General features: G+C 39.5%; 1 protein-coding gene across 2 annotated transcripts in view; it reads right to left on the bottom strand.

The window, feature by feature from the left end:
- MIOX (myo-inositol oxygenase) overlaps positions 1-10563 on the bottom strand; it is a 180517-nt gene extending 169954 nt beyond the window's left edge. For both annotated transcript variants that reach the window (XM_053716307.1, XM_053716308.1), the window contains exon 1: positions 10482-10563. In XM_053716307.1, the coding sequence (XP_053572282.1) occupies positions 10482-10499 (18 nt within the window). In that variant the 5' untranslated portion in view covers positions 10500-10563. The remainder of the gene's footprint in view (positions 1-10481) is intronic.
- Positions 10564-15879: the final 5316 nt, after the last annotated feature.

Here is a 15879-nt window from a genome sequence, read left to right as displayed (position 1 = left end):
TACAGCTATGTATATATTATGTGCACTGCTGTGTACCTACCTGATACTGACGTATACAGCTATGTGACGTATACAGCTATGTATGTATTCTGTGTGCTGCTGTGTACCTACCCGATACTGACGTATACAGCTATGTATGTATTCTGTGCGCTGCTGTGTACCTACCTGATACTGACGTATACAGATATGTATGTATTCTGTGTGCTGCTGTGTACCTACCTGATACTGACGTATACAGCTATGTGACGTATACAGCTATGTATGTATTCTGTGTGCTGCTGTGTACCTACCTGATACTGACGTATACAGCTATGTATGTATTCTGTGCGCTGCTGTGTACCTACCTGATACTGACGTATACAGCTATGTATATATTATGTGCACTGCTGTGTACCTACCTGATACTGACGTATACAGCTATGTATGTATTCTGTGCGCTGTTGTGTACCTGCCTGATACTGACGTATACAGCTATGTGACGTATACAGCTATGTATGTATTCTGTGTGCTGCTGTGTACCTACCTGATACTGACGTATACAGCTATGTATGTATTCTGTGCGCTGTTGTGTACCTACCTGATACTGACGTATACAGCTATGTATGTATTCTGTGCGCTGCTGTGTACCTACCTGATACTGACGTATACAGCTATGTATGTATTCTGTGCGCTGCTGTGTACCTTCCTGATACTGACGTATACAGCTATGTATGTATTCTGTGCACTGCTGTGTACCTACCTCATACTGACGTATACAGCTATGTATGTATTCTGTGCGCTGCTGTGTACCTACCTGATACTGACGTATACAGCTATGTATGTATTCTGTGCGCTGCTGTGTACCTACATGATACTGACGTATACAGCTATGTATGTATTCTGTGCACTGCTGTGTACCTACCTGATACTGACGTATACAGCTATGTATGTATTCTGTGCGCTGCTGTGTACCTACCTGATACTGACGTATACAGCTATGTATATATTATGTGCACTGCTGTGTACCTACCTTATACTGACGTATACAGCTATGTATGTATTCTGTGCGCTGTTGTGTACCTACCTGATACTGACGTATACAGCTATGTGACGTATACAGCTATGTATGTATTCTGTGTGCTGCTGTGTACCTACCTGATACTGACGTATACAGCTATGTATGTATTCTGTGCGCTGCTGTGTACCTACCTGATACTGACGTATACAGCTATGTATATATTATGTGCACTGCTGTGTACCTACCTGATACTGACGTATACAGCTATGTATGTATTCTGTGCGCTGTTGTGTACCTGCCTGATACTGACGTATACAGCTATGTGACGTATACAGCTATGTATGTATTCTGTGTGCTGCTGTGTACCTACCTGATACTGACGTATACAGCTATGTATGTATTCTGTGCGCTGTTGTGTACCTACCTGATACTGACGTATACAGCTATGTATGTATTCTGTGCGCTGCTGTGTACCTACCTGATACTGACATATACAGCTATGTATGTATTCTGTGCGCTGCTGTGTACCTACCTGATACTGACGTATACAGCTATGTATGTATTCTGTGCGCACTGCTGTGTACCTACCTGATACTGACGTATACAGCTATGTATGTATTCTGTGCACTGCTGTGTACCTACCTGATACTGACGTATACAGCTATGTATGTATTCTGTGCACTGCTGTGTACCTACCTGATACTGACATGTACAGCTATGTATGTATTCTGTGCACTGCTGTGTACCTACCTGATACTGATGTATGCAGCTATGTATGTATTCTGTGCGCTGCTGTGTACCTACCTGATAATGACGTATACAGCTATGTATGTATTCTGTGCGCTGTTGTGTACCTACCTGATACTGACGTATACAGCTATGTGACGTATACAGCTATGTATGTATTCTGTGCGCTGCTGTGTACCTACCTGATACTGACGTATACAGCTATGTATGTATTATGTGCGCTGCTGTGTACCTACCTGATACTGACGTATACAGCTATGTATGTATTCTGTGCGCTGTTGTGTACCTACCTGATACTGACGTATACAGCTATGTGACGTATACAGCTATGTATGTATTCTGTGTGCTGCTGTGTACCTACCTGATACTGACGTATACAGCTATGTATGTATTATGTGCACTGCTGTGTACCTACCTGATACTGACATGTACAGCTATGTATGTATTCTGTGCACTGCTGTGTACCTACCTGATACTGATGTATGCAGCTATGTATGTATTCTGTGCACTGCTGTGTACCTACCTGATACTGACGTATACAGCTATGTATGTATTCTGTGCGCTGTTGTGTACCTACCTGATACTGATGTATACAGCTATGTGACGTATACAGCTATGTATGTATTCTGTGCGCTGCTGTGTACCTACCTGATACTGACGTATACAGCTATGTATATATTATGTGCACTGCTGTGTACCTACCTGATACTGACGTATACAACTACATATCTATTCTGTGCACTTCTGTGTACCTACCTGATACTGACGTATACAGCTACATATCTATTCTGTGCACTGCTGTGTACCTACCTGATACTGACGTATACAGCTATGTATGTATTCTGTGCACTGCTGTGTACCTACCTGATACTGACGTATACAGCTACATATCTATTCTGTGCACTGCTGTGTACCTACCTGATACTGACGTATACAGCTATGTATCTATTCTGTGCACTGCTGTGTACCTACCTGATACTGACGTATACAGCTATGTATGTATTCTGTGCGCTGCTGTGTACCTACCTGATACTGATGTATACAGCTATGTATATATTATAGTAATAGGTAATCCCCAGAAAAGAGGACAAAAGACGGCTGAGAAATCATCCACGGCTGGTTCAAAAAAGGTATTTATTGAAGCAAGGTGCTAGTACATTAGGTGAGAGCAAAGCCTTAACACCTGACGCGTTTCGCGCATGCGTACATGCGCTTCATCTGATGAAGCGCATGTACGCATGCGCGAAACGCGTCAGGGGTTAAGGCTTTGCTCTCACCTAATGTACTAGCACCTTGCTTCAATAAATACCTTTTTTGAACCAGCCGTGGATGATTTCTCAGCCGTCTTTTGTCCTCTTTTCTGGGGATTACCTATTACTATATTCAGCGGATGAGATACCGCTTTGGCTGTCTATCACCCGGAAAACCTATAACCAGACCTGAAGAGCCGGTTACTTAGGACCCAGTGGACACCTGGTTTGTCCCGAGGAATTTGCCGTACGACGCTGCACGTTCTCCTCACGCCTACAGCGGACCTCCTGTGCAACACCTGGTTTGTCCTGAGGAATCTGCCGTGCGACGCTGCACGTTCCCCTCACGCTTACAGCGGACCTCCTGTGCGACACGGCACATCACTCTGATGTCAGAGCCTTGGTCGTTTGAGGACAAGTGGAAACGAGGACACAGCCATCTCCCTCCGTCGGAACTTGGGGGCTCTAGCCTATCGAGGATCTTCGGAGGACGCTGCCTGGAACCATTACATTGGTAATTAAACCTCCTGGTCCACTTATTTTGAAGGTACTTTTCATTTCTACTGTGTACATCCCAATTGTACATCGGCTCTAAGGGTCCGGAGGGACGTCTACATTACAACTTGTTTTCCCACAGTTTGTTTCTTGCCGTCAGGAACTTCCATAGCGCTTTCTATACACATAGATATAGCGCTATACTTAAGAATATACTGGGAATATACTTGGAACATTCTATATCAATGTAATTCTGGACTTCACCATTTGAATTTCCACAATTTTGCAAGTATAGCAAACCGTTTTTAGCAACTATGGGAAATGCTAACTACGAAGTATTGTAACATTGTTTAGATATATACATTGTCTCTATACACACTGTTGTAAGATCCCCTATTATCTATACCTGCTAATAATCCTCTTTTGCTCTAGGTATTTTTATGTATATATTATGTGCACTGCTGTGTACCTACCTGATACTGACGTATACAGCTATGTATGTATTCTGTGCACTGCTGTGTACCTACCTGATACTGACGTATACAGCTATGTATGTATTCTGTGCACTGCTGTGTACCTACCTGATACTGACGTATACAGCTATGTATGTATTCTGTGCGCTGCTGTGTACCTACCTGATACTGACGTATACAGCTATGTATGTATTCTGTGCACTGCTGTGTACCTACCTGATACTGACGTATACAGCTATGTATGTATTCTGTGCGCTGTTGTGTACCTACCTGATACTGACGTATACAGCTGATACTGATGTATACAGCTATGTATGTATTCTGTGCGCTGCTGTGTACCTACCTGATACTGACGTATACAGCTATGTATGTATTCTGTGCACTGCTGTGTACCTACCTGATACGGACGTATACAGCTATGTATGTATTCTGTGCACTGCTGTGTACCTACCTGATACGGACGTATACAGCTATGTATGTATTCTGTGCACTGCTGTGTACCTACCTGATACGGACGTATACAGCTATGTATGTATTCTGTGCACTGCTGTGTACCTACCTGATACTGATGTATACAGCTATGTATGTATTCTGTGCGCTGCTGTGTACCTACCTGATACTGACATATACAGCTATGTATGTATTCTGTGCACTGCTGTGTACCTACCTCATACTGACGTATACAGCTATGTATATATTCTGTGCACTGCTGTGTACCTACCTGATACTGACGTATGCGGCTTTTTATATGTTTGCTGTGAGCCCTTAGGATCTGCTGTACTAGTGAAAAAGGGGTAGTGTACAAGCGCTAAGGTAATCCCCAAGCTGTATCCAAACAGAGATCCTAACCAACCTCCAAAAAATATGCACAAGTAGTAAGAAGTGAATACAGCGCCAACAAGAGGCCAAGGGATAAATATACTCACAGAGAGATAAAAGATTATTTAATGAACCATGTTAAAAAGCATCAGTAAAAAATGTAAAAAACTCATAGATAAAATTACAAAAACAGGAATATCTTGCAGGAGCGGCTAAAGCTGATAATTACAATAAAAACAAAGATAATCACAGGTGATCAGTGTGAGTGGCTAAAGCTGATAATTACAATAAAAACAGAGATAATCACAGGTGATCAGTGTGAGTGGCTAAAGCTGATAATTACAATAAAAACAGAGATAATCACAGGTAATCAGTGTGAGCGGCTAAAGCTGATAATTACAATAAAAACAGAGATAATCACAGGTGATCAGTGTGAGTGGCTAAAGCTGATAATTACAATAAAAACAGAGATAATCACAGGTGATCAGTGTGAGCGGCTAAAGCTGATAATTACAATAAAAACAGAGATAATCACAGGTGATCAGTGTGAGTGGCTAAAGCTGATAATTACAATAAAAACAGAGATAATCACAGGTGATCAGTGTGAGTGGCTAAAGCTGATAATTACAATAAAAGCAGAGATAATCACAGGTGATCAGTGTGAGCGGCTAAAGCTGATAATTACAATAAAAACAGAGATAATCACAGGTGATCAGTGTGAGCGGCTAAAGCTGATAATTACAATAAAAACAGAGATAATCACAGGTGATCAGTGTGAGTGGCTAAAGCTGATAATTACAATAAAAGCAGAGATAATCACAGGTGATCAGTGTGAGTGGCTAAAGCTGATAATTACAGTAAAAACAGAGATAATCACAGGTGATCAGTGTGAGTGGCTAAAGCTGATAATTACAATAAAAACAGAGATAATCACAGGTGATCAGTGTGAGTGGCTAAAGCTGATAATTACAATAAAAACAGAGATAATCACAGGTGATCAGTGTGAGTGGCTAAAGCTGATAATTACAGTAAAAGCAGAGATAATCACAGGTGATCAGTGTGAGTGGCTAAAGCTGAAAATTACAATAAAAACAGAGATAATCACAGGTGATCAGTGTGAGCGGCTAAAGCTGATAATTACAATAAAAGCAGAGATAATCACAGGTGATCAGTGTGAGTGGCTAAAGCTGATAATTACAATAAAAACAGAGATAATCACAGGTGATCAGTGTGATTGGCTAAAGCTGATAATTACAATAAAAACAGAGATAATCACAGGTGATCAGTGTGAGCGGCTAAAGCTGATAATTACAATAAAAGCAGAGATAATCACAGGTGATCAGTGTGAGTGGCTAAAGCTGATAATTACAATAAAAACAGAGATAATCACAGGTGATCAGTGTGAGCGGCTAAAGCTGATAATTACAATAAAAACAGAGATAATCACAGGTGATCAGTGTGAGTGGCTAAAGCTGATAATTACAATAAAAACAGAGATAATCACAGGTGATCAGTGTGAGCGGCTAAAGCTGATAATTACAATAAAAACAGAGATAATCACAGGTGATCAGTGTGAGCGGCTAAAGCTGATAATTACAATAAAAACAGAGATAATCACAGGTGATCAGTGTGAGCGGCTAAAGCTGATAATTACAATAAAAACAGAGATAATCACAGGTGATCAGTGTGAGTGGCTAAAGCTGATAATTACAATAAAAGAAGAGATAATCACAGGTGATCAGTGTGAGTGGCTAAAGCTGATAATTACAATAAAAGCAGAGATAATCACAGGTGATCAGTGTGAGCGGCTAAAGCTGATAATTACAATAAAAACAGAGATAATGACAGGTGATCCGTGTGAGCGGCTAAAGCTGATAATTACAATAAAAACAGAGATAATCACAGGTGATCAGTGTGAGTGGCTAAAGCTGATAATTACAATAAAAACAGAGATAATCACAGGTGATCAGTGTGAGCGGCTAAAGCTGATAATTACAATAAAAACAGATAATCACAGGTGATCAGTGTGAGCGGCTAAAGCTGATAATTACAATAAAAACAGAGATAATCAAAGGTGATCAGTGTGAGCGGCTAAAGCTGATAATTACAATAAAAACAGAGATAATCACAGGTGATCAGTGTGAGTGGCTAAAGCTGATAATTACAATAAAAGAAGAGATAATCACAGGTGATCAGTGTGAGCGGCTAAAGCTGATAATTACAATAAAAGCAGAGATAATCACAGGTGATCAGTGTGAGTGGCTAAAGCTGATAATTACAATAAAAGCAGAGATAATCACAGGTGATCAGTGTGAGCGGCTAAAGCTGATAATTACAATAAAAGCAGAGATAATCACAGGTGATCAGTGTGAGCGGCTAAAGCTGATAATTACAATAAAAGCAGAGATAATCACAGGTGATCAGTGTGAGTGGCTAAAGCTGATAATTACAATAAAAACAGAGATAATCACAGGTGATCAGTGTGAGCGGCTAAAGCTGATAATTACAATAAAAACAGAGATAATCACAGGTGATCAGTGTGAGTGGCTAAAGCTGATAATTACAGTAAAAACAGAGATAATCACAGGTGATCAGTGTGAGTGGCTAAAACTGATAATTACAATAAAAACAAAGATAATCACAGGTGATCAGTGTGAGCGGCTAAAGCTGATAATTACAATAAAAACAAAGATAATCACAGGTGATCAGTGTGAGTGGCTAAAGCTGATAATTACAATAAAAACAGAGATAATCACAGGTGATCAGTGTGAGCGGCTAAAGCTGATAATTACAATAAAAACAGAGATAATCACAGGTGATCAGTGTGAGTGGCTAAAGCTGATAATTACAATAAAAGCAGAGATAATCACAGGTGATCAGTGTGAGCGGCTAAAGCTGATAATTACAATAAAAGCAGAGATAATCACAGGTGATCAGTGTGAGTGGCTAAAGCTGATAATTACAATAAAAGCAGAGATAATCACAGGTGATCAGTGTGAGCGGCTAAAGCTGATAATTACAATAAAAACAGAGATAATCACAGGTGATCAGTGTGAGCGGCTAAAGCTGATAATTAAAATAAAAACAGAGATAATCACAGGTGATCAGTGTGAGCGGCTAAAGCTGATAATTACAATAAAAACAGAGATAATCACAGGTGATCAGTGTGAGCGGCTAAAGCTGATAATTACAATAAAAACAGAGATAATCACAGGTGATCAGTGTGAGTGGCTAAAGCTGATAATTACAATAAAAACAGAGATAATCACAGGTGATCAGTGTGAGTGGCTAAAGCTGATAATTACAATAAAAACAGAGATAATCACAGGTGATCAGTGTGAGCTGCTAACGCTGATAATTACAATAAAAACAGAGATGATCACAGGCGATCCGTGTGAGTGGCTAAAGCTGATAATTACAATAAAAACAGAGATAATCACAGGTGATCAGTGTGAGCGGCTAAAGCTGATAATTACAATAAAAACAGAGATAATCACAGGTGATCAGTGTGAGTGGCTAAAGCTGATAATTACAATAAAAACAGAGATAATCACAGGTGATCAGTGTGAGCGGCTAAAGCTGATAATTACAATAAAAACAGAGATAATCACAGGTGATCAGTGTGAGCGGCTAAAGCTGATAATTACAATAAAAACAGAGATAATCACAGGTGATCAGTGTGAGCGGCTAAAGCTGATAATTACAATAAAAACAGAGATAATCACAGGTGATCAGTGTGAGTGGCTAAAGCTGATAATTACAATAAAAACAGAGATAATCACAGGTGATCAGTGTGAGCGGCTAAAGCTGATAATTACAATAAAAACAGAGATAATCACAGGTGATCAGTGTGAGCGGCTAAAGCTGATAATTACAATAAAAACAGAGATAATCACAGGTGATCAGTGTGAGCGGCTAAAGCTGATAATTACAATAAAAGCAGAGAATCACAGGTGATCAGTGTGAGTGGTACACCAGATTAAGAGTGTAAACTAGTGAAAGTGTTATAGTTGTACTTAGGCTTATTCTGTGTCACTAGTTTACACTCTTACTCTGGTGTACCACTCACACTGATCACCTGTGATTATCTCTGTTTTTATTGTATTTATCAGCTTTAGCCACTCACACTGATCACCTGTGATTATCTCTGTTTTTATTGTAATTATCATCTTTAGCCACTCACACTGATCACCTGTGATTATCTCTGTTTTTATTGTAATTATCAGCTTTAGCCACTCACACTGATCACCTGTGATTATCTCTGCTTTTATTGTAATTATCAGCTTTAGCCACTCACACTGATCACCTGTGATTATCTCTGCTTTTATTGTAATTATCAGCTTTAGCCACTCACACTGATCACCTGTGATTATCTCTGCTTTTATTGTAATTATCAGCTTTAGCCACTCACACTGATCACCTGTGATTATCTTTGTTTTTATTGTAATTATCAGTTTTAGCCACTCACACTGATCACCTGTGATTATCTCTGTTTTTATTGTAATTATCAGCTTTAGCCACTCACACTGATCACCTGTCATTATCTCTGTTTTTATTGTAATTATCAGCTTTAGCCACTCACACTGATCACCTGTGATTATCTCTGTTTTTATTGTAATTATCAGCTTTAGCCACTCACACTGATCACCTGTGATTATCTCTGTTTTTATTGTAATTATCAGCTTTAGCCGCTCACACTGATTACCTGTGATTATCTCTGTTTTTATTGTAATTATCAGCTTTAGCCACTCACACTGATCACCTGTGATTATCTCTGCTTTTATTGTAATTATCAGCTTTAGCCACTCACACTGATCACCTGTGATTATCTCTGCTTTTATTGTAATTATCAGCTTTAGCCGCTCACACTGATCACCTGTGATTATCTCTTCTTTTATTGTAATTATCAGCTTTAGCCGCTCCTGCAAGATATTCCTGTTTTTGTAATTTTATCTATGAGTTTTTTTACATTTTTTACTGATGCTTTTTAACATGGTTCATTAAATAATCTTCTTTTATCTCTCTGTGAGTATATTTATCCCTTGGCCTCTTGTTGGCGCTGTATTCACTTCTTACGATCTGCTGTACTAAGCAGGTTCTGGGCTCCTCTGCACATTGTGGCTGGCACAGACTCTATGGGCCCTCAGGTTCTTCTCTGCTGTACTAACCTGGTTCTGGGCTCCTCTGCACATTGTGGCTGGCACAGACTCTATGGGCCCTCAGGTTCTTCTCTGCTGTACTAACCTGGTTCTGGGCTCCTCTGCACATTATGGCTGGCACAGACTCTATGGGCCCTCAGGTTCTTCTCTGCTGTACTAAGCAGGTTCTGGGCTCCTCTGCACATTGTGGCTGGCACAGACTCTATGGGCCCTCAGGTTCTTCTCTGCTGTACTAACCTGGTTCTGGGCTCCTCTGCACATTATGGCTGGCACAGACTCTATGGGCCCTCAGGTTCTTCTCTGCTGTACTAACCTGGTTCTGGGCTCCTCTGCACATTGTGGCTGACACAAACTCTATGGGCCCTCAGGTTCTTCTCTGCTGTACTAACCTGGTTCTGGGCTCTTCTGCACATTGTGGCTGGCACAGACTCTATGGGCCCTCAGGTTCTTCTCTGCTGTACTAACCTGGTTCTGGGCTCCTTTGCACATTGGGGCTGGGGACAGATTCTATGGTCAGGACTGGGGAGGCTGCTTTACTCACCTCCTGAATTATCTTCATCGTCAGAGTGTTGTGGAAGGAAAGAGACGGATGTGTTAGGGCTGGTTACTTGGTCTAATATATGTCATTTATTGTGTAAGAGTGACCAGGACAAGCAATAAGTGACCCTTTAACTAGGTATTGTGATAGAACTCAGAGAATCTGCTGAATCATGCCAACGACCTGCATGATTGCTTCACAGATTACCCTTTGTAATCACGTCACACTTACACCTAGAAAAGGAAACGCTGATAATAAACTTATACCTAGAGAAGGAAATGCTGATAATACACTTACACCTAGAAAAGGAACTGCTGATATTACACTTACACCTAGAGAAGGAACTGCTGATAATACACTTACACCTAGAGAAGGAACTGCTGATAATACACTTACACCTAGAGAAGGAACTGCTGATATTACACTTACACCTAGAGAAGGATTTGATGATAATACACTTACACCTAGAGAAGGAACCGCTGATAATACACTTACACCTAGAGAAGGAACCGCTGATAATACACTTACACCTAGAGAAGGAACCGCTGATAATACACTTACACCTAGAGAAGGAACTGCTGATATTACACTTACACCTAGAGAAGGATTTGATGATAATACACTTACACCTAGAGAAGGAACCGCTGATAATACACTTACACCTAGAGAAGGAACTGCTGATAACACACTTACACCTAGAGAAGGAACCGCTGATAATACACTTACACCTAGAGAAGGAACTGCTGATATTACACTTACACCTAGAGAAGTAACTGCTGATAATACACTTACACCTAGAGAAGGAACTGATGATAATACACTTACACCTAGAAAAGGAAATGCTGATAATACACTTACAACTAGAGAAGGAACTGCTGATAATACACTTACAACTAGAGAAGGAACTGATGATAATACACTTACACCTAGAGAAGGAACTGCTGATAATACACTTACACCTAGAGAAGGAACCGCTGATAATACACTTACACCTAGAGAAGTAACTGCTGATAATACACTTACACCTAGAGAAGTAACTGCTGATAATACACTTACACCTAGAGAAGTAACTGCTGATAATACACTTACAACTAGAGAAGGAACTGTTGATAATACACTTACACCTAGAGAAGGAACTGCTGATAATACACTTACACCTAGAGAAGGAACTGCTGATAATACACTTACACCTAGAGAAGGAACCGCTGATAATACATTTACAACTAGAGAAGGAACTGCTGATAATACACTTACACCTAGAGAAGGAAACGCTGATAATACACTTACACCTAGAGAAGGAACTGCTGATAATACACTTACACCTAGAGAAGGAACCGCTGATAATACACTTACACCTAGAGAAGGAACTGCTGATAATACACTTACACCTAGAGAAGGAACCGCTGATAATACACTTACACCTAGAGAAGGAATTGATGATAACACACTTACACCTAGAGAAGGAACCGCTGATAATACACTTACACCTAGAGAAGGAACCGCTGATAATACACTTACACCTAGAGAAGGAACTGCTGATAATACACTTACACCTAGAGAAGGAACTGCTGATAATACACTTACACCTAGAGATGGAACTGATGATAATAAACTTACACCTAGAGAAGGAACTGTTGATAATACACTTACACCTAGAGAAGGAAACGCTGATAATACTCTTACACCTAGAGAAGGAACTGATGATAATACACTTACACCTAGAGAAGGAACTGCTGATAATACACTTACACCTAGAGAAGGAACTGATGATAATACACTTACACCTAGAGAAGGAACCATTGGTAATACACTTACACCTAGAGAAGGAACCGCTGATAATACACTTACACCTAGAGATGGAACTGATGATAATAAACTTACACCTAGAGATGGAACTGATGATAATAAACTTACACCTAGAGAAGGAACTGCTGATAATACACTTACACCTAGAGAAGGAACTGCTGATAATACACTTACACCTAGAGAATGAACCGCTGATAATACACTTACACCTAGAGAAGGAACCACTGATATTACACTTACACCTAGAAAAGGAACTGCTGATAATAAACTTATACCTAGAGAAGGATTTGATGATAATACACTTACACCTAGAGAAGGAACTGCTGATAATACACTTACACCTAGAAAAGGAAATGCTGATATTACACTTACACCTAGAGAAGGAACCGCTGATAATACACTTACACCTAGAGAAGGAACTGCTGATAATACACTTACAAATAGAGAAGGAACTGTTGATAATACACTTACACCTAGAGAAGGAACCGCTGATAATACACTTACACCTAGAGAAGGAACTGCTGATAATACACTTACACCTAGAGAAGGAACCGCTGATAATACACTTACAACTAGAGAAGGAACTGCTGATAATACACTTACACCTAGAGAAGGAAACACTGATAATACACTTACACCTAGAGAAGGAACTGCTGATAATACACTTACACCTAGAGAAGGAATTCATGATAACACACTTACACCTAGAGAAGGAACCGCTGATAATACACTTACACCTAGAGAAGGAACCGCTGATAATACACTTACACCTAGAGAAGGAACTGCTGATAATACACTTACACCTAGAGATGGAACTGATGATAATAAACTTACACCTAGAGAAGGAACTGTTGATAATACACTTACACCTAGAGAAGGAAACGCTGATAATACTCTTACACCTAGAGAAGGAACTGATGATAATACACTTACACCTAGAGAAGGAACCGCTGATAATACACTTACACCTAGAGAATGAACCGCTGATAATACACTTACACCTAGAGAAGGAACCGCTGATATTACACTTACACCTAGAGAAGGAACCGCTGATATTACACTTACACCTAGAAAAGGAACTGCTGATAATAAACTTATACCTAGAGAAGGAACTGCTGATAATACACTTACACCTAGAAAAGGAAAAGCTGATAATAAACTTATACCTAGAGAAGGAACTGCTGATAATACACTTACACCTAGAGAAGAAACTGCTGATAATACACGTACACCTAGAGAAGGAACCGCTGATAATACACTTACACCTAGAAAAGGAACTGCTGATAATAAACTTATACCTAGAGAAGGAACCGCTGATAATACACTTACACCTAGAAAAGGAAACGCTGATAATAAACTTATACCTAGAGAAGGAACTGCTGATAATACACTTACACCTAGAAAAGGAAACGCTGATAATAAACTTATACCTAGAGAAGGAACTGCTGATAATACACTTACACCTAGAAAAGGAAACGCTGATAATAAACTTATACCTAGAGAAGGAACTGCTGATAATACACTTACACCTAGAGAAGAAACTGCTGATAATAAACTTATACCTAGAGAAGGAACTGCTGATAATACACTTACACCTAGAAAAGGAAACGCTGATAATAAACTTATACCTAGAGAAGGAGCTGCTGATAATACACTTACACCTAGAAAAGGAATCGCTGCTAATACACTTACATCTAGAGAAGGAACCGCTGCTAATACACTTACATCTAGAGAAGGAACCGCTGCTAATACACTTACATCTAGAGAAGGAACCGCTGCTAATACACTTACATCTAGAGAAGGAACCGCTGCTAATACACTTACACCTAGAGAAGGAACTGCTGCTGATAATACTCTTACACCTAGAGAAAGAACCGCTTATATTACACTTACACCTAGAGAAGGAACCGCTGATATTACACTTACACCTAGAGAAGGAAACGCTGATAATACACTTACACCTAGAAAAGAAAATGTTGATAATAAACTTACACATAGAGAAGGAACTGCTGATATTACACTTACACCTAGAGAAGGAACTGATGATAATACACTTACACCTAGAGAAGGAACTGTTGATAATACACTTACACCTAGAGAAGGAACTGATGATAATACACTTACACCTAGAGAAGGAACTGTTGATAATACACTTACACCTAGAGAAGGAACTGATGATAATACACTTACACCTAGAGAAGGAACTGTTGATAATACACTTACACCTAGAGAAGGAACTGCTGATATTACACTTACACCTAGAGAAGGAACTGATGATAATACACTTACACCTAGAGAAGGAACTGATGATAATACACTTACACCTAGAGAAGGAATTGCTGATATTACACTTACACCTAGAGAAGGAACTGATGATAATACACTTACACCTAGAGAAGGAACTGTTGATAATACACTTACACCTAGAGAAGGAACTGATGATAATACACTTACACCTAGAGAAGGAACTGTTGATAATACACTTACACCTAGAGAAGGAACTGATGATAATACACTTACACCTAGAGAAGGAACTGTTGATAATACACTTACACCTAGAGAAGGAACTGTTGATAATACACTTACACCTAGAGAAGGAACTGCTGATAATATACTTACATCTAGAGAAGGAACCGCTGATAATACACTTACACCTAGAGAAGGAAACGCTGATAATACTCTTACACCTAGAAAAGGAAACGCTGATAATACACTTACACCTAAAGAAGGAACTGTTGATAATACACTTACACCTAGAGAAGGAACTGCTGATAATACACTTACACCTAGAGAAGGAACTGCTAATAATAAACTTACACCTAGAAAAGAAAATGCTGATAATACACTTACACCTAGAGAAGAAACTGCTGATAACACACTTACACCTAGAGAAGGAACTCCTGATAATACGCTTACACCTAGAGAATGAACTGCTCATAATACACTTACACCTAGAGAAGGAACTGTTGATAATACACTTACACCTAGAGAAGAAACTGCTGATAATACACTTACACCTAGAGAAGAAACTGCTGATAATACACGTACACCTAGAGAAGGAACCGCTGATAATACACTTACACCTAGAAAAGGAACTGCTGATAATAAACTTATACCTAGAGAAGGAACCGCTGATAATACACTTACACCTAGAGAAGTAACTGCTGATAATACACTTACATCTAGAGAAGGAAATGCTGATAATACACTAACAACTAGAGAAGGAACTGCTGATAATACACTTACACCTAGAGAAGGAACTGCTGATAATACACTTACAACTAGAGAAGGAAATGCTGATAATACACTAACAACTAGAGAAGGATTTGTTGATAATACACTTACACCTAGAGAAGGAACTGCTGATAATACACTTACACCTAGAAAAGGAAATGCTGATAATACACTAACAACTAGAGAAGGAACTGCTGATAATACACTTACACCTAGAGAAGGAACTGCTGATAATACACTTACAACTAGAGAAGGAACTGTTGATATTACACTTACACCTAGAGAAGGAACCGCTGATAATACACTTACACCTAGAGAAGGAACTGCTGATAATACACTTACAACTAGAGAAGGAACTGTT

This window comes from Bombina bombina, chromosome 6, assembly GCF_027579735.1.
Source record: "Bombina bombina isolate aBomBom1 chromosome 6, aBomBom1.pri, whole genome shotgun sequence".
Classification (NCBI taxonomy): Eukaryota; Metazoa; Chordata; class Amphibia; order Anura; family Bombinatoridae; genus Bombina; species Bombina bombina.
This window is presented reverse-complemented; position numbering and strand designations above follow the sequence as displayed.